The sequence below is a fragment of the Erythrolamprus reginae genome, unplaced genomic scaffold (genome assembly GCF_031021105.1).
Source record: "Erythrolamprus reginae isolate rEryReg1 unplaced genomic scaffold, rEryReg1.hap1 H_39, whole genome shotgun sequence".
NCBI classification, from domain to species: Eukaryota; Metazoa; Chordata; class Lepidosauria; order Squamata; family Dipsadidae; genus Erythrolamprus; species Erythrolamprus reginae.
Genome location: NW_027248494.1, coordinates 211,648 through 230,236, shown reverse-complemented (window position 1 = coordinate 230,236; position 18,589 = coordinate 211,648). Strand labels below are relative to the sequence as shown.

General features: G+C 42.9%; 1 protein-coding gene across 5 annotated transcripts in view; it reads right to left on the bottom strand.

Moving 5' to 3' along the window:
- Window positions 1-18,589, bottom strand: part of LOC139155650 (phosphoinositide 3-kinase regulatory subunit 4-like) — a 181,471-nt gene that overhangs the window by 127,763 nt on the left and 35,119 nt on the right. For all 5 annotated transcript variants that reach the window (XM_070730859.1, XM_070730863.1, XM_070730862.1 and 2 more), the window contains exons 7-8: window positions 9,634-9,855; window positions 7,999-8,172 (exon numbers count right to left, since the gene is read on the bottom strand). In XM_070730859.1, the coding sequence (XP_070586960.1) occupies window positions 7,999-8,172; window positions 9,634-9,855 (396 nt within the window). The remainder of the gene's footprint in view (window positions 1-7,998; window positions 8,173-9,633; window positions 9,856-18,589) is intronic.

Here is an 18,589-nt window from a genome sequence, read left to right as displayed (position 1 = left end):
AAGATCGGTAACATCTGGGAAGAGAAAAAAAGCTTGAGCATAGGTGAAGTGAAGAAGTACCTAACAGTGTGCTGGTGAGAATGGAGTACTAGAGACTTTTAAAAAGATTTTTGGGAATTGTTTATAAAAAGGAAAAAGAAAAGCCAGAAATGGGAATGTAGTGGCTGCTTAATAATGGAGGCGTACAGCGAAAGCTACGATTCAGCAAATTGCCCAATATTTTCTCTTCTGCTTGGAAGGGCTCTAAAGGCTGTGTAAAATTTGGAACTTGGCTTCGATTCAATTTGATTTGATTTGGATGATATTTGGACTTTTTTTTTGGTTCTTTTTCTTGTCAGAATTATTTCCCTCCGTATTTAAGGAAGTGACAAATTGCTGTGGATTTGGTCTGCTGTCTTTTTGTTTTGAGGAGCTACTGCATTTGTATTTCTAAGCTAATAGTGGATTAACAAATGGTTGTTTATTGGTTGTGTATCTTGCAAGGATGGAATCTCTTTGTAATCTTAACTTCATGAAGAGAGGACATTGGCATCTTAAGTTTGTATATGTTGGATTCTATCTGTTAGAGCAGTGTTTTTCAACCAGTGTGCCGTGGCACACTAGTGTGCCGTGAGACATGGTCAGGTGTGCCGCGAAGCTCAGAGAGAGAAAGAAAGCAAGAGAGAGAGAAAAAAAGAGAAAGAAAGAAAGAGAGAGAAAGAAAGAAAGAAAGAAAGAAAGAAAGAGAAAGAGCGAGTGAGCGAGAAAGAGAACGAGAGAGAGAGAAAGCAAGAGAGAGAGAAAGAGAACAAGAGAAAGAAAGCAAGAGAGAGAGCAAGAAAGAGAAAGAAAGAGAGGGAGGGAAGGGGAGAGAGAGAAAGACATAGAGGGAGGTAAGGAGGGAGAGCAAAAAAGAGAAGGAAGGAAGAGAAACAAAGAGGGATAGAGAGAGAGAAAGAAAGAGGAAGGAAGGGAGAGATAATTTTTTTGTCCAAACTTTTTTTAGCCCCCCCCCCATCCCGCTCAATGTGCCCCAGGGTTTCGTAAATGTAAAAAACGTGCCGCGGCTCAAAAAAGGTTGAAAATCACTGTGTTAGAGACACTTTTGAATTCACATCTGGAGCTACAGTGGGAGTGGAAACATGAATGATACAGCAACAGCAATCATGGAGTAAGGAATTTTGCAGAGACATGGTTACATAACTTGGTTATAAAGTTCAGCAAGAAACTCAACTTTTACAAAAACTGCTTCTTTTATAATTAGATCGGAACTATAAATGGATTTATATTTGGAGAAAGATTTATGGACTTGAAATATATTTGATAACAACAACGGCACCTTTAAGGAAAAAACATCTTTCTATTTTTTTTAACAATGCAAAGATGGCAACTACCTTAACTAAAATGAGATTTTAAGGAAACTTAGATTAGAGGAATTGTATTTTGATTGGGAGGTAGAAAGGCTTGCTGGAGGGGGAATTTACTAACAGGAACAAAGATAATTATGTTGTGAATAATATATAATTAAGATGTTTTTGCTTGAATCTATAAAACTATCTTTTGGGTAAAACTTAAAACATAAATTTTTGAAATTTACAAACAAGGGAATGATACAAATGGAGGTGGGCCATATTTTTTCTTGGAGGAAAGTTAATAAGGTGTAATACAATCATATTGTTTTAAATATTTGGAGAAGGGGGGTGGAATAGAGGTAGCATGTGGAAAAATGTAAGGGAAATATATTAAAATAATAATTGGAATTCAGGGCATTGTCATAAGGTTTTTGTTAGTTATAATCAATATGGAACATGAAAGGATTATGGAATTAATAATGGACTTAATAATGGAATTAATAGTGGAATTAATTGAGGTGACTTAGTAATGAACTGAATTATTACAGATAATATTTGGAGATTGAATTAAGATATTTAATTTACTGATTTATATTTAAGAAATTTGGAAATAGAAGATTATGTTGGTAATATTGAGACACTGAATTAAGATATTTAATTTACTGATTTAAACTATAAGAAACCTGGAAACAAAAGATCATGCTTGATTTCTTTTTTAAAGGAAAAGAAATCTTGCCAGTGGTAATCATTGAATTTAGAACTTACAGAATTATAGATTTTACAGATCACAATTTAGAAAGAAGGTTGGGTTGAGGAAGGGGAACTTTCTTTTAATCTATTTGGATCAATACAATTAGAGTAGGGCACGAGGATTACGCTAGGTAAGCAGCGACAAAATTAGGGTGGGGCATGAAGATTCAGCTGGGTATGCAGCGTTCTATTGAGAAACTGTTTCCAGTGGGTTATTGGAAATTTTTTCTTCTCTTTTCTTTTCTGTTTATATATAAAGAAAGAGAAATTATTTTAGTGGTAATTACTGAAAATAGAATCTATGGAATTATAGAAAATATAGATCATAAATTTCAAAAGGTGTTTTAATTTATGGAAGGCTATAACTTTAATTTGGACTAAGGAAGGGGAACTTCTTTTATCCATTGGGACCAACACTTTTAGATTAGGGCATGATGATTAATAATAATAATAATAATAATAATAATAATAATAATAATAATTTATTAGATTTGTATGCTGCCCCTCTCCGAAGACTCGGGGCGGCTCACAACAAGCGATAAAACAATATTGTACAGGCACAAATCTAATATTAAGAAGAAGAAAAAACCTAAAAACCCTATCAATTTAAAAAACCAAACAGCACATACATACCAAACATAAATTATAATAAGCCTGGGGGAAAGGTGTCTCAAATCCCCCATGCCTGGCGGTATAGATGGGTCTTAAGTAGTTTACGGAAGACAAGGAGGGTGGGAGCAGTTCTAATCTCCGGGGGGAGTTGATTCCAGAGGGCCGGGGCTGCCACAGAGAAGGCTCTTCCCTTGGGGCCCGCCAGATGACATTGTTTAGTCGACGGGACCCAGAGAAGGCCAACTCTGTGGGACCTTATCGGCCGCTGGGATTCGTGCGGTAGTAGGCGGTTCTGGAGGTATTCTGGTCCAATGCCATGTAGGGCTTTAAAGGTCATGACCAACACTTTGAATTGTGACCGGAAACTGATCGGCAGCCAATGCAGGCCACGGAGTGTTGTAGAAACGTGGGCGAATCTGGGAAGCCCCACGATGGCTCTCGTGGCTGCGTTCTGCACGATCTGAAGTTTCCGAACACTTTTCAGAGGTAGCCCCATGTAGAGAGCGTTGCAGTAATCGAACCTCGAGGTGATAAGGGCATGAGAGACTGTGAGCAATGACTCCCTGTCCAAATAGGGCCGCAACTGGTGCACCAGGCGAACCTGGGCAAACGCCCTCCTCGACTGTCCTTGGGAGGCAACACCCACAGCCACTCCGTCTTGTCTGGATTGAGTTTGAGTTTGTTGACACCCATCCAGTCCCCAACAGCCTCCAGGCACCAGCACATCACTTCCACTGCTTCGCTGACTGGACATGGGGTGGAGATGTACAACTGGATATCATCCGCATATTGATGATACCTCACCCCATGCCCTTGGATGATCTCACCCAGCGGTTTCATGTAGATATTAAATAGCAGGGGGAGAGGACCGACCCCTGAGGTACCCCACAAGGGAGAAACCTAGAGGTCGACCTCTGACCCCCCACTAACACCGACTGCGACCGACCGGAGAGGTAGGAGGAGAACCATTGGAGAACAGTGCCTCCCACTCCCAACCCCTCCAGTCGGCGCAGAAGGATACCATGGTCGATGGTATCGAAAGCCGCTGAGAGGTCAAGAAGCACCAGGACAGAGGACAAGCCCCTGTCCCGGGCCCGCCAGAGATCATCCATCAACGCGACCAAAGCAGTTTCCGTGCTATAACCGGGCCTGAAACCCGACTGTTGAGGCCCTAGATAATCGGCTTCTTCCAAGGACCGCTGCAGTTGGAGCGCCACCACCTTGTCAACAACCTTCCCCATAAAGGGAAGGTTGGAGACTGGACGGTAGTTATTAAGCACGGCTGGGTCCAGGGAAGGCTTCTTGAGGAGGGGGCGCACAAGTGCCTCCTTATAAGGAGCCGGGAAGGACTCCCTCCCCAAGGAGGCGGTGACAATCTCCTGGACCCAGCTCTGTGTCACCTCTCGACTGGCCGAAACCAACCAAGAGGGACACGGATCCAGTAAGCAGGTGGCAGAACTCACAGCTCCAATGGCCTTGTCCACTTCATCAGGTGTCACCAAGTCAAACTCCTCCCAGACAGATGGACGAAGACGTTTAGCCCCAGTCACCTTGACTGACTCATTGTCAGCCGATACTGCTATGCAATTGGAGTCAAGTTCCGCTCGGATCCGAGCGACTTTATCAGCGAAAAGCGAGTTAAATTCCTCAGCACTGCCCTGCAAGGGTTCCCCAACTCCCCCCTGATTTAGAAGGGAGCGGGTCACCCTAAACAGGGCAGCCGGGCGGGATTCCGCTGATGCAATCAAGGCGGCATGGTACGCGCATCTTGCCGCCTTGAGCGCCACTTTGTAAGTCTTAATAAAAGCTCTTACAAGTGTTCGGTCGGATTCGGACTTACTCTTCCTCCATCGCTTCTCTAGACGTCTCTTCAGGCGTTTCAACTCCCGGAGCTCCTCGTTGAACCATGGAGCTCTACGGGGTCTGGTGCCACAGAGAGGTCGCAGTGGCGCAATTCGGTCAAGAGCCTCCGCTGCAGCCTTGTTCCAGGCCTCAGCAAGAGACTCTGCCGAGCTGTGGACGAGCGAATCTGGTAAAACCCCAAGCGCCTTCTGAAAACCCTCAGGGTCCATCAGGCGTCTGGGGCGGAACCTCCTAATCAGTTCCGCCTCCCTGCAGGGGAGGATTGGAGCCAGGAAGTTGAGCCGCAGTAGAAAATGGTCTGACCATGACAAAGGCAATGCTTCTAAGCCCCTTAGTCTCAGACCACTATTCAATTGCTTCGAGAGGAATACCATGTCGGGTGTGTGTCCACCCTCGTGAGTCGGACCCTGAACTACTTGAGTCAGGTCCATGGCTGTCATGGTGGCCATGAACTCCTGTGCTAATCCTGAGGAACCGCCGAGCGACGGCAGATTGAAGTCCCCCAGGACAATGAGTCCGGGGAACTCCACCGCCAGCCCGGCCACCTCTTCGAGCAGCACAGGCAGGGCTGTTGACACGCAGCTGGGAGGCAGGTACGTGAGTAACAAGCCCACCTGAACCCCTAAGTCCAACTTCACAAGTAGTGACTCACAACCCGCAATCTCAGGAGCAACGAGTCTACGCAGATGGAGGCTCTCCCTGGCTACAATAGCCACTCCTCCCCCCCTTCCCTGGGGTCGAGGCTGGTGCCATATCTGAAACCTGGCTGGACATATTTCCGAGAGAGGCCCAGCCAGGTTTCAGTAACACATGCCAGATCGGCCTCCTCATCCAGGATCAGATCCCGGATGAGGAGAGCTTTATTCACGACCGATCTGGCATTGAGTAGCAGCAGCTTGAGCCCAGGGCCCGGATTACACTCGTCACCAGGGCTCCGGTTTGAGCTCACGGGACCGGAACAAGGGATCGCTATTAAGCAGCGATCTCTTTTTCCTCCAGAACGGCTAGCCCCGTGACTCCCGCCATATCTACCTCTCCCCAGCAGGACCGGGATATTCTGGCCCTCTGTCACCCCAGAGAAAGATACCCCCATCTCTCCTGTCTCTCTACCGCGAGGTAGGCTAAATTCTGCATTCATACTGACCCTATTGTTCGCATACATACCGTCCCACTCACCCCACCCGTTCATATTATAAAAATTGCAATTACCATTTACCTCATCCATACCCCACCCATCCTGCAAGTTAGTCCCACCATTCATTCGATTCATTTCATATATACCTTCCATCTGATCCCAAATATCCATCACTAAAATTACCCCCCAATAAATTAGTTTAAAAATGTATAAAAATTAAAAATACTTAATTAATTAAAAAGGTTAACCAGTCAGTTATAAAATTAATCTGAGACAATTATATAAATAGAATCAATTAATATAAAACCAGTTCTTGAATAAATAGGTAAATTAAAATTCATCAGTCAATCAGCCAATCCAGAACAGGATGATAGTAATGTCTTTAGTAAAATCCTTCATTAAGTCTGTTGTAGTTATAGAGCCATCCACCAGGGGCGCAGTTCTTCAATGTAATGCAATAGGGAATACAGGAAATGAGAATGAGAAATGGGAGCAGGGGGAGGAAGAGTGGGAGGAGACGGCAAAGCAACGATACCAACACCCTCAAAGTTCGACAATTCAGTTTCCACTGTTCACTCTCCCCCAGCTATATCCACTCTGTTCTTTTTAGTCCAATCTCAGCCAATGGCCTCAGCTCCACACGACAGCCCCCAACTCGCCTCAGTCTCCTTCCCTTGAACTCCAACGCCGCTCCCTTCATCCCCCCTCGGCACCAGCGACTCTCACTCACTGGTGCCATACAGGGGATTAAGCTGCCGCTCCTTGTCCCCCAGATGACATTCCCAACTCCTCCGCTCTTCCCAAACGACCTCCGGCGCCGGCAGCCAACCGCACCCTCGGCGTCCTTGGTCTCACAAAACAGGCAGGCACAGGCAGGCACGTCCCAGCCTCGACGGTGGTCTCCGCTCCGTCCACTCGACTCCTCCATCTCTTCTGTCATTCCATCGCTACGGCCCCAGTCACTCTCACTTCCTGGTGCCTCGCGTTTCTTTCCTCTCCGTCTCGGCATCGGGCATCGGGTAGGAGCAGACGCCATCTTCCGCTCCCCAGCTGATCACCCCCAACAGTTTCTCAAGGCTATTTTGTCCCCAGCGCCACAAAACACACACAGCAGCATTCGGTTTTTTGGGTTCCCAGCACGAAAGGCTGACAAACCAGAAGGAATCAGACAACATCTGATCTGGATTGACTCATTTTTTGATGAATGATTCCCCTGGGTATGCAGCAATATACTTAGATTAATTCCAATGGGTCATCAGGGGTTTCTTTTTCTTTTCCTCTCTCCTTTTTCATTTTCTTTTTTGTTGTTGTTAAGGAATAGGGCAGGAGGTTCTCAGGAAAGAAATGTGATTATTTCATAGGATATAGACATTAGGAAGGTTTGAATCAATGTTTTTTTTCCCTTAATTAGAATTATTGTTTCATGATTTAGACTGGGATGGAGGATTTCAGATGAACTTTATTGGAAGGTGTTGGTGTTTTTATCTTCTTTTTTAAATTCCTTTTATTTTTTTAAATTCCTTTTTAATGGGCATTTACTAATAAAAAAGGTTAATAAATATATATGAAAATTGAAATGGAAGAGATGTGGAGAAATTTGAAATACTACAGCCTAATTAACTTCTGGTTTAAGCATCTCACCGGTGTCACCTGTCACATCAATGGGAGAATGTAAAGCCAGGATAAGTGAATCCACTTCTGGAGCATCCAAGATGTCTGTCAGTTCCTTAGCCACGTTGAAATACTACCTATCCAGCAAAGTGGGAGAAGGACCCAAAGCCGGTATAGACCATTGGTAGTGGTGAACAGTGTTGAGAAACAGAGGCAGAACCGGAACGAAATCCTGAGTCTACTGAAATTCAGAAAAAAGCAAAGCGACTTGTGAAGCAGACTGTTCTTCCTGCAAAGCAGGAGTGTCCAGGTCTACTGCTACATGGGCTTTAGTCAGGTGCGATTTGAACAAGCCTCAGGCAAACAGGCCGGATGACAGAGGTATAACAACAGGGATCTTCTGTGGCCTGATCTGCCCCCTGCTGAGTCTCCCCTTGCCAATCCTGATTCTCTTCTGGCGAGTTGTCTGACAATTCACCTAGTTTGATTTCTGGTTCCTGTTGGGAAGCTTGCTGAGATCAAACAGCTCCTTTAGGGTGGGTAAGTGGAAGGAATGCTGCCATTGGCTGACAGGTGAGGACTCTCCATCCTGATTGCTGGCTCCTCCCACATTGGAGAATGACTATATACCAATGATTAAATTACATGCTATACAAAGATTTTTGAAACAGGAGGGAGAAAAGAAAGCTGACTTACCAATATCACACACAAACTCATATATTTGAGGTTTCTGAAGAAGCCCTAATTGGCACATACAGGTAAGGGCATTGAGAGCTTTATATATTACAAATTCTTCAACATCACTCAGTCCTTGCTGAAGCAAAGGCTTTAGAATGGAAGAGCTTTGCCAGCCAACATAAGCAGCCACACCTGAAATCCAGGTAGATTAAAAAAAAACAAATTATAATTCCTAAAAAACTAAATAGGTTTACAAACTAAGTTCAACACACACTGTAAAACAACTTGCTTGACTTTGAAAAAGAATGAAACTGAATTTCATTTTAAGACCAGCAGCTATTTTCTATAGATTTTCCATCTTCTTTTTCAGAATTCGTTGGCACATTGCTTAGTGAAAAACATCAGAAATGGAAAGCCTGTGACTATTCACATGTAAATTAATTGGCTGGGACAATAAATGTAATTTAGTAACATCTGTAGGACAATGGCTTCCCTAACTGTGGCATTAACTTTTAGGATAAGATGAAGGATTAATCATTAGTGCTAAATATGCAACCATAATATATATTTGATTATCATATGTTGAAGGCAAACAACATAATTCCTGATAGTCCTCAACTTAAATTGATTAAATTCGATGCCTGTTCAAAATTACAATGACTACTAACTCTTTTTGCAGTAAATAAGATGATAGGTCAAATTAATTGGATAAACAGCGCTATCCAAGTTTACAAATTGTAAACCTATTTTGCAAAGGGAGGAAACTATTATTATTGAAATATATTCATCAATATTCAACTGTGGGGACAATTTATGTTTAATTTCTTTTATGCAAATATTTTTGTTTTTATCATTAGTTATTAGCATTATTTTTATTTTCTTTTTTGAAGTCTCTATTTTAACTTTGGAAATAAACTAAAAAATATTACAATGGCACTAAATGATTTACAACTATGAAATTGTAGCCATTAAAGCATCCCTGGTGTTGTGCGATTGTGTTCCAAGAGCTTGTCTTATGATTATGACATTACAGTAAGCCACAATCATACGATCACCATTTGAGATTTCCCCAGCTAGATTCCCACAAGAAAAGTCAACGGGAAAATCAGCAAGAAAGGTTGACCCTTATAAGTTGCCCCTGTGATTTTTCTCCCTTGGTACAGAGTACCAACATCTTGCAGTACCCCCATCTGAACTCTGTAACATATTGTCATGTCGGCAAGCAATCTCCCCACCCCACCTGTTGCCATCATCAGTCTGTCTGCGTTTACCTAGTGTCTGCCTGCATCCCTCTTTGCTCACCTCTTGCTGCTTAATGATTTAATGACTCATGAGATTGTGATATTTTTACAGTCATTGCTAAGCGATGTGCTTTGTTCTGCTTTATGACTGCATTGCTTACTAGAGCAATCCCACTTCCAACACCATTGTAAACTGAGTACTACCTGTACAATATTTAGGGTGCATCTGACTGGTCATCTTGTGGGAGAACTTACTGACTATTGGTACATTAAAAGTTGATTTGCCTGACTTAAGTCTGTAACTGTTCACATTAAAGGCACTTGTTTCCATATAAAACTGTTTAATTAATGAGTTAATAAAACCATTCCTCCTATAATATAATGAAACTATTTTTTTTTCATAAGTACTTACCCACAATGCTGTCAAAAAATGCTCCCCGTAAATGCCAGTCATTCTTATCATTAAGAAAAGTGATCATATGGGAGAGAAGTACATCATTGGCTTTTTGTCGTCCAAAAAAAACACAAAGACGAGTTATCCCATTCTCCATTAAAGTCTGTTTAACAATATTTTCTGGATCACTTAATAAAGTGACTACTTTTTGCTGAACCATTTCATGCAAGGCCTGAAGCTCTACAAGAATAACATAGAAACAAATCAGAAGAATATATGCTCATTATCATCCAATGCAATGTATTATTTTTGTTCAGTAATCTCTTCCTTTATTTGCTGGATTGTTGACATTTATGAAAATGAAATGGATTATGCATTTTAGCAAATTATGACATGACACAATGAGTAACAATTGCAACATATCAGGTTGTAAGAGAAAATGTGTAGTAGAATCAAGTCTACAAACCACCTTTCTTTAAACTGTACCATATGATAAATCAAAGAGAGAACAGAACTTCAAAACTAAGGGGGAAATTGGATATGAATTGATGTGGCATTCTTTCGCACGTTTTGAACTTGTGCTATAGAAATACTTTAGAATATTGGCTATTAAGACATTGAAAACACTATTCGGATATATGCAGAGTTGCGCAGGAGGACTAGATAAGATACCAGAATATAATGTGGCAATTAAGGAACCAGATAAATGACGACATGTTTGTAGAAAATAGTTTTACTCCTCAGTGCAAAGGATCTTCAGCTTCAGTCAACAAGCTGCTTGATGTCTGTTTTCTCAACTTCCACGTTATCAAAACATTCTCATACAATATGAAACCTATACATGATTTACGATCAGTTAAATTAGCAAATGAACTATCCACTATACATTGCAAAGTACTATTTTGCTTCAGTTCAGTCTTTAATCCATATGTTGCAGTCCCCTTTAAGTACAGTATCTTATTACTCTTTTCAATCCTTCTCAATCTTTTACAGTTGGTTTCCATACCTTCCTACTTAATACGCCGACAGCAAATGATATATCGAGTGTTGTAAAATTGGCTATTTGTAACACTCTTCCAACCTCTGATCTGAACAAACTCAGTTGACTAAACATTTCATTACATTCTTGCTTGTTGAAATCCACAACCATTGGAGTCTTTACTACCTTTGCATTAACCATGTTAAGGTTCTCTATAATGTTCTGAACCTTCCTACCTTGATTCAACATGAAATACTTTCCATCTATGTTCTGCACATCTATGCCTAGAATCTAGGCCCTAGATACTATTTAAAATATCCCAAGTCCTTAACAATAAGTGACTTATTCAACTCCTTAAATACTTTTTAAATTATACAGTCACTCTTTGCACAAATGCAAATGTCATCCACATAAGCAATTATTATGATATGACTGTCTCCTTGACCTTTATTATACACATAAGCATCAGTTATGGTACAGATTAAGCCCATTCCTACCAATCTGGCATTTAAACAATCATTCCAATTGCGAGCCAATTGTTTCAAACCATACAATGCCTTCCTCAAATGATACACCTTATCACTGAGTTCATAACTCGGTGCTGGTTTGAGAGACACTTCTTCCTTTAATGATGCATTAAGATACGCATATTCAAAATCAAAGTGCTTAACCTTAAATCCATTCTTAATCTACAATGTCAACATTATTCTCATTGATTCTGGCTTAGCGGAAGAGGAGTATGTTTTATCATAATTATACATACTGCTTTGAATGAATTGCTGCTCTACTAACCTGGTTTTATACTTAACACTGACATCGGGAATTGCCTTATTATTGTTGTTGTTGTTATTATTATTATTATTATTATTTATTAGATTTATATGCCACCCCTCTCCGAAGACTCGGGGTGGTTACAACATATAAAAAGATAGTATACATCAAGATAAAGTTAATTTGAATTAAAAGTTACATTTAACAATCAGGAAAAAACCTTCTGCAGCCGCATTCTGCACAATTTGTAGTTTCTGAACACTTTTCAAAGGTGGCCCCATGGAGAGAGCATTACAGTAGTCGAACCTCGAGGTGATAAGGCCATGAGTGACTGTGAGTAGAGACTCCCTGTACCGATAGGGCCACAACTGGTGCACAGGGCGAACCTGGGCAAACGCCCCCCCCCCCCTGCCACAGCCGACAAATGATGTTCCAGGGTCAATTGTGGATCAAAGAGGACGCCAAAGTTGCGGACCCTCAGAGAGGGTCAAAAATCCTCCCCCCCCCCCAGGGTAATGGATGGACAGATGGAAATGTCCTTGGGAGGCAGAACGCACATCCACTCCATCTTGTTGGGGTTGAGTTTGAGTCTGTTAGCACCCATCCAGACCCTAACAGCCTCCAGGCACCGGCACATTACTTCCACTGCTTCACTGAGAGGACATGGGGTGAAAATGTATAGCTGAGTTGCATCAGCATACTGATGGTAAGTCACTCTGCCCTCGGATGATCTCACCCAGTGATTTCATTTAGATATTAAGCAGCAGGGGGGAGAGGACCAAGCCCTGAGAAGCCCCACAGAGGGACCTCAGAGTCAACCTCTGACCCCCTGCTAATACCAACTGCAACTGACCAGAGAGGTAGGAGGAGAACCACCATAGAATGGTGCCTCCCACTCCCAAGCCCTCTAGCCGGTACAGAAGGATACCATGATCGATGGTATCAAAAGCTGCTGAGAGGTCAAAGAACACCAGGATAGAAGATAAACCCCTATCCCGGGCCCGCCAGAGATCATCCATCAGCACGGCCAAAGCAGTTTCCGAGCTGTAGCTGGGCCTAAATCCTGACTGTTCCCTCAAGGAAGCGTTGACAATCTCCAGGACCCAGCTCCATGTCACGCCCATGCTGGCTGAAACCAACAAACAGATAGTGGAGCTCACAGCTCCCCATGCTTTGTCTACTTCATCAGATGTTACCAGATCAAACTTCTCCCACACAACAGGACTAAGGCGAGCCCCTGTCATCTCAACTGACTCATTGTCAGCCAACACTGCATTTCAATTGCAGTCAGGGTCTGTTTGGATCGGAGCGATTTTATCCTCGAAAAACATTAAAATGATCTGACCATGACAAAGGCAGAATCTCTAAGCCCCTTACTTTCAGATCATTGCTCAACTGCTCTGAGAGAAATACCATGTCGAGTGTGTGCCACCCTCATGAGTTGGGCCCTGAAATACTTGGGTCAGTTGCATGGTTGCCATGATGGCCATATCAGAGGATTCACTGAGCAACAGCAGGTTAAAGTCCCCCAAGACAATAAGTCTGGGGAATTCCACCACCAGCCCAGCTACCTCCTCGAGTAGCACAGGCAGGGCTGTTGATATGCAGCTGGGAGGCAGGTATATGAAGAACAAGCCCACCTGAACCCCTAGGTCCAACTCCACTAGGAGAGATTCACAACCCGCTATCTCAGAAGCAGAAAGCATGCATGGGCTGATGGTCTTTTTGGCTATAATAGCCACTCCTACCCCCCCCCCCCTTCCCTGGGGTCGCAGCTGGTGCCATACCTGAAACCCAGCTGGGCACATTTCAGAGAGGGGAACCCCCCCCCCCCTTCTGGACCCAGACAGGTGTCAGTCACACATTCCAGGTCGGCCTCCTTGTCCAGGAATAAATCCTGGATGAAGGTGCTTTATTTACAGCTGACCTGGCATTGGGCAGCAGCAGCCTGCGCCCAAGGTCTGGATTTTGCTTGTCACTAGCACCCCGGGCTAAGCTCATGGGGCCGGAAAAAAGAATCACTTTCAAGCAACAATCTCTTGTTCCCGGGGAGCGGCCTGCCTCATGTCTGCCACCATACCTGCCCCTCCCCAGCAAGACCGGGATATTCCAGCCCTCAATCAGCCCAGAGATACCCCCCTCCCTTCCTCTGCATCATCTTTCCATTCCACTCATGTTCTCTATCCATTCATGCACAACCATCCATCCTTAAAAGTTTATCCCTCAATAAATTATCTAAAATAGCAGCAATAAAAACATTAAATAGAAATATACTGTATAATACATTACAAATCACAATTTTTAAAAAACAGGGCATAGGAACTCAAAAAGGCCTTCATAGCCAGTCAGACAAGATCTCCCTTTTTGTGAAAAAACAAAGGCAATACAGTGGTACTTAAGTAGAAAAGTTTGTAGAAGGAATTTTTCCCATAGGAATCAATGTAAAAGCAAATAATGCGTACAAACTCATTAGGAAACAAATAAAAGCTCGGAATTTCGTTGGGAGGAGGAGAAGGAAAAAGAGGAGGAGGACAGTCACTGCCAAAAGAAGATAGTGAGGTAAGGGGAATTTTAAGAAATCCAAAACTTTAAGGCTTAAAAAAAAAGAGGGACTCTGAGGCAGGAAGGAGGAGCACGCATCTCCCATACACCCGGTGTGAGGCTGCCTCCCATACACTACGCCAGAGAGAGAAACCCAGGCAGGCGAGAGGGGGGAACCTCCTGCTCCTTTGACTGAAAGGTGGCTGCTGCTGCTGCTACCTATTTCCTCTTCCTTCCCCTGCTGAAGAGCTCCCCTCTCCTCTCGCTCGCTCACTTTGCAGCTGGTGCCTTTCCTTCAGTGTGGTGATTCCTCAGTTTGGCTGAAACCGAGTTGATCCGGTTGGGGTGAAGCATCCCCTTTTGCCTTTCCGCGCCCAGACCCCTCCGGGACGCAACCTCACAGAGTGTGTGGGAGGCAGCGAGAGAGAGTCACCACAGTGAAGTGGTTTATTCCCTCTCCAAGCATCCAGAGAAAGAAAACATTTCGTTCGCTCTGGGCTGCCCAGATCAAAGGGGGAGTTTCTTTTCTCTGGGCGCTGGCAGAGATTTATTCACTCTCCAAGCGCCCAGAGAAAGAAAAACATTCCGTTCGCTTTGGACTGCCAAGGCCTCATTAAGCGCCACTGAAAGGCTCCTTTGGCAGCCCAGAAAAGCCCAAGATGGCCAGGATTAAAGGGGGAATGGTATGAAATTGGCCAGGCCTTTGTGCTTCTCTCAAATTTCCTGGGAAATTTTTCCGGGCTCGGGTTCCTAAGTAGAAAATATTTCTTAAGAAGAGGCAAAAAAATCTTTAATATCCGGTTCTTATCTAGAAATGTTCTTACGTAGAGATGTTCTTATGTTTCGTCATCACTCCGCAGCCTGCACTGGCTGCTGATCAGTTTCCGGTCACAATTCTAAGTTTTGGTTATGACCTATAAAACCCTACATGGCATTGGACCAGAATATTTCCAGGACCGCCTGCTGCCGCACGAATCCCAGTGACCGATTAGGTCCCATAGAGTTGGCTTCTCCAGGTCCCGTCGACAAAATAATGCCATCTGGCGGGACCCAGGGGAAGAGCCTTCTCTGTGGCGGCCCCGTCTCTCTGGAATCAGCTCCCCCCCACAGATTAGAACTGCCCCTACCCTCCTTGCCTTTCACAAACTTTTGAAAACTCATCTATGTCGCCAGGCATAGAGGAATTGATATATCCTTAGCTGTCTTGACTTTATGTATGGTGTATTTGATTGCTTTTTAATAGGGGTTTTTAAAATTGTTTTAACATTGGATTTGTATATGATGTTTTACTTGTTGTGAGCCACTCCGAGTCCTTGTAGAGAGTCGGCATACAAATCTAATAAATAATAATAATAATAATAATAATAATAATAATAATTATTATTATTATTATTATTATTATTAAAGTGGAGGTACAACTGTATTGTTAAAAATGTTGCCCAAGGAAAATCCCCTCTGCCAGGTCTTGATTTAAACAGTCCCTTTGCTCCTTTAATCAGAACCAGTTCTTAAATTCCAGTAGATGAGAATGTTCTGATCTAATTTCCCTCTCAGTATTACTTCTAAAGCATATAGCAGTTCTTAAGTCCCAGAGTCTGAGTATCAGTGCAGATAGGATCCCTGATTTATCATACAGCGATAGTAATGCTGTGCAAATAGAATTGCACAGCATTCTCTGTGCAAAGGTGTGGGGGGAGGCAGGTATGTCCAGAAACTATTCCCAGCACTGGCTGCTCCCACCAATCAGTTTGATAATGACTTTTTTGAAAGGTCCAGCCCAAAGTGTTCCACACATCCCTTCGCCTCACCCCTAATCACGGCTTCTTTCATCAGCCAACACTGATGGTTCTACTCAGGGGACTTTTGTTCGGGTTGCTCCAATTACTCGTCATTTCGAGGATCTCGTTCTTTCCTCTCTGTGCCAGCCATCACTCTCAGGTTTGCCTGTTCTCGAATTCAAACGCTCCAGTCTCTCCAAGTGTTGTTTTAACTGCTTTGACGCCGAGTCTCCTCGCAACCAGGGGCCTTTGGCGTTATTCAAGGAAAACACTGTCCCTTTCGCTTCAGTCCTTTTCGAGCGCTGTTCTTAGCTGCCTCTGTGCCAGGTCCTCTCACAGCCCAGGGCCTTCGGCGTTGTTTGCCCACTCCAGTGCTTGAAACTACTTTCAATCCTTCACTGTGGACTCCTCTCACTAGTCAACTGACTTCTGGTTCCGTTGGCGTCAAGCACCCTCTCTCTCCATCTTTGTGTCTCCACTAGCAGTAACAGTTTCCGGGAACAGCCACCATTTCTGTGCCCTGTCCTCTATTGTCAGAGATGCTGTAAGGATAGGACAAAAGCCATGGAACCACCCGCCAATGAGCTCTGGGCTCTTGACTATTCAGGGAAGACAGCTCTGACTGGTCTTGCAGGTAGAGTGTCCAAGTCCAGTTTTCAATAATTGTGTGATGTTAAGCTATTGTTTTTGGAGGCGGCAGCTCTCTCCCTTTGTCCTGCTGCCACCATACCTATATACCAATCACGATCCCACTGCTTTGTGTTCTGCAGGTAAACTCACAACATTAAATTATCTCTGTTTCTTTAATACTTAAAACTCAACATCCATCGCAGGTTTCTACTGTCTAACCTCAAAAGGTCTACAGTATCTCCTCATAACTTTGAAGCTCACATAAGATGTTACATGCATACACACCCTGAGTAAATCCATACCTTTCTGGCGGTATACCTTTAGTACTTCTTTCTGAACGTCATGGCATTACACTCTCTCTATCCGGTATCTGTTCAGATTCTGCACCACTTTCGGTCTCTGCAATACTTTCTGTTTCTACCTTTATGCTATCCTACAAAGGTCTAGAACATTTAGGTTTCACACTTTTTAAATCTTTCTTTACACTATCCTGATCAAAGAATACTTCGGCATTACTATGTATACTTTCCTAGCCAACATTTCTTTCAAAATTTGCACTTCTGGATACCATTACCTTACCAAATGCACATGAAAATCTATACCCTTTAGAATTTTTATTGTATCCCACAAATCTAAGACGTTTCCATTTTTGTTGTCCTTTTAATTTCCTTGCTTCTGGAATCAAAACATAAGCAAACGTACTAAATATCCTTGAATGATCAAAACGAGGAGCTTTTCTAAACAACATATAATATGGAGTTTGCTTAACAGTAGAACTCCATGTCCTATTTAACAAATACATAGCGGTCATAATCGCTCCTCCCCAAAAACTGAAGTCTACGTTAGCATCAACTAGCATTGCATCACAGATTGTATTTAATATTCCTATTCGTCTCTCTACTACTCCACTCTGTGCAGGAGAATGAAGATTCATTAACTTCTGAACAATACCTCTACTTTTCAACCATCGCTTAAAATTATATGATGTAAACTCATTACTTCTGTCAGTTTGTATGTAACTTTCTTACTTTACAATGAAATTGACATTCAACCATCGTCATCCATTCTTTGAATTTCTGGAATGTTTCACTCTTACATTTCAACAAAATACAATATGTATATCCTGTGTAATCATATACCAACACAAATAAATATTTCGCACCCCCTCGGCTTTTGTTTGAATGGTCTTGACAGATCACCATGTACTAATTCTAAAAGTATTTCAGATCACAGAGATACAAAATACATTTTGTATTTTTTGAATTCAAGGAGGTGGGGGAGATATTACTGGCTATAAGGGACAATTTTATTGGCAGTTTGTGTTCAAGCTGTAAGGGACAATTTTATTGGCAGTTTGTGTTCAAGCACAGACCACTCAGATTAGGCTGGAGTGGGGCTAGACTGGGAAGTATAAAAATGAGGGTAAAGCCATTTTAAATTGCAATTTCAGATCACAGAGATACAGGACAGAAAGGTAGTGGTATAACTATAAACCAAAATCAGCAAAGTTTGGTAGCAATAGGGGTTTTTGATTTTCTTGCTAAGTACTTGTATTTCAATACATTGTTAAGATGACTGGCTTAGTGCAGTGTAACACTTGTTTGGCTGTTGTGTTCCGTAGTACCTTGTGGAACTTGGGGTGCTGCCCTCTTTGCATAAGGACATCTAGTTTATATAGCGAGATCTCTAGATTGCAGTCCTTAGTTTGTAGCTTGCAGGCAGAAGTGGAAAGATTGTCCCAGCCACGTGCTGTAATGCAGCCATGTGTGCAGCCTCCACTTCCACAGCGCCCCCCGAGGAGGAGGGCTGTGTGGACAACTGTCGGTTCTGGAAGATTACGTGCAGTCGAGCAAAAACATAGCAATTTTGGTCTCTCTGTATCAAATTCCTATAATGTTCTTGCAGATTTAAATAGTAAGGATGTTGTAGGTATTAGCAAGGCTCCTCAGGCGGAGAATGAGGGGATATTCAAAGGAGAAGTTGTTGTAAATGAGGTGCATAGTGTCACCAATCCATCAAGTGCAGTTAGTAGAAATAAAAGGAGGACACATTTTATTATGGGTGACTCAACTGTTAGAGGTGTTGATTTGGGACTGAGTAAGGATGTGGTGAAGCTGATGAGGTGTCTCCCAGGGGCCACTGCCAGCAGGGACAGGAGGCGGATTACAAACATTGTCAAGGCTGTGAGTAAAGGTAAAAATGTTAATGTGGTGGTGCATCTTGGCACAAATGATTTGTGCCAGAGAAATGTTAATGTAGTAAAAAGAGATTTTCA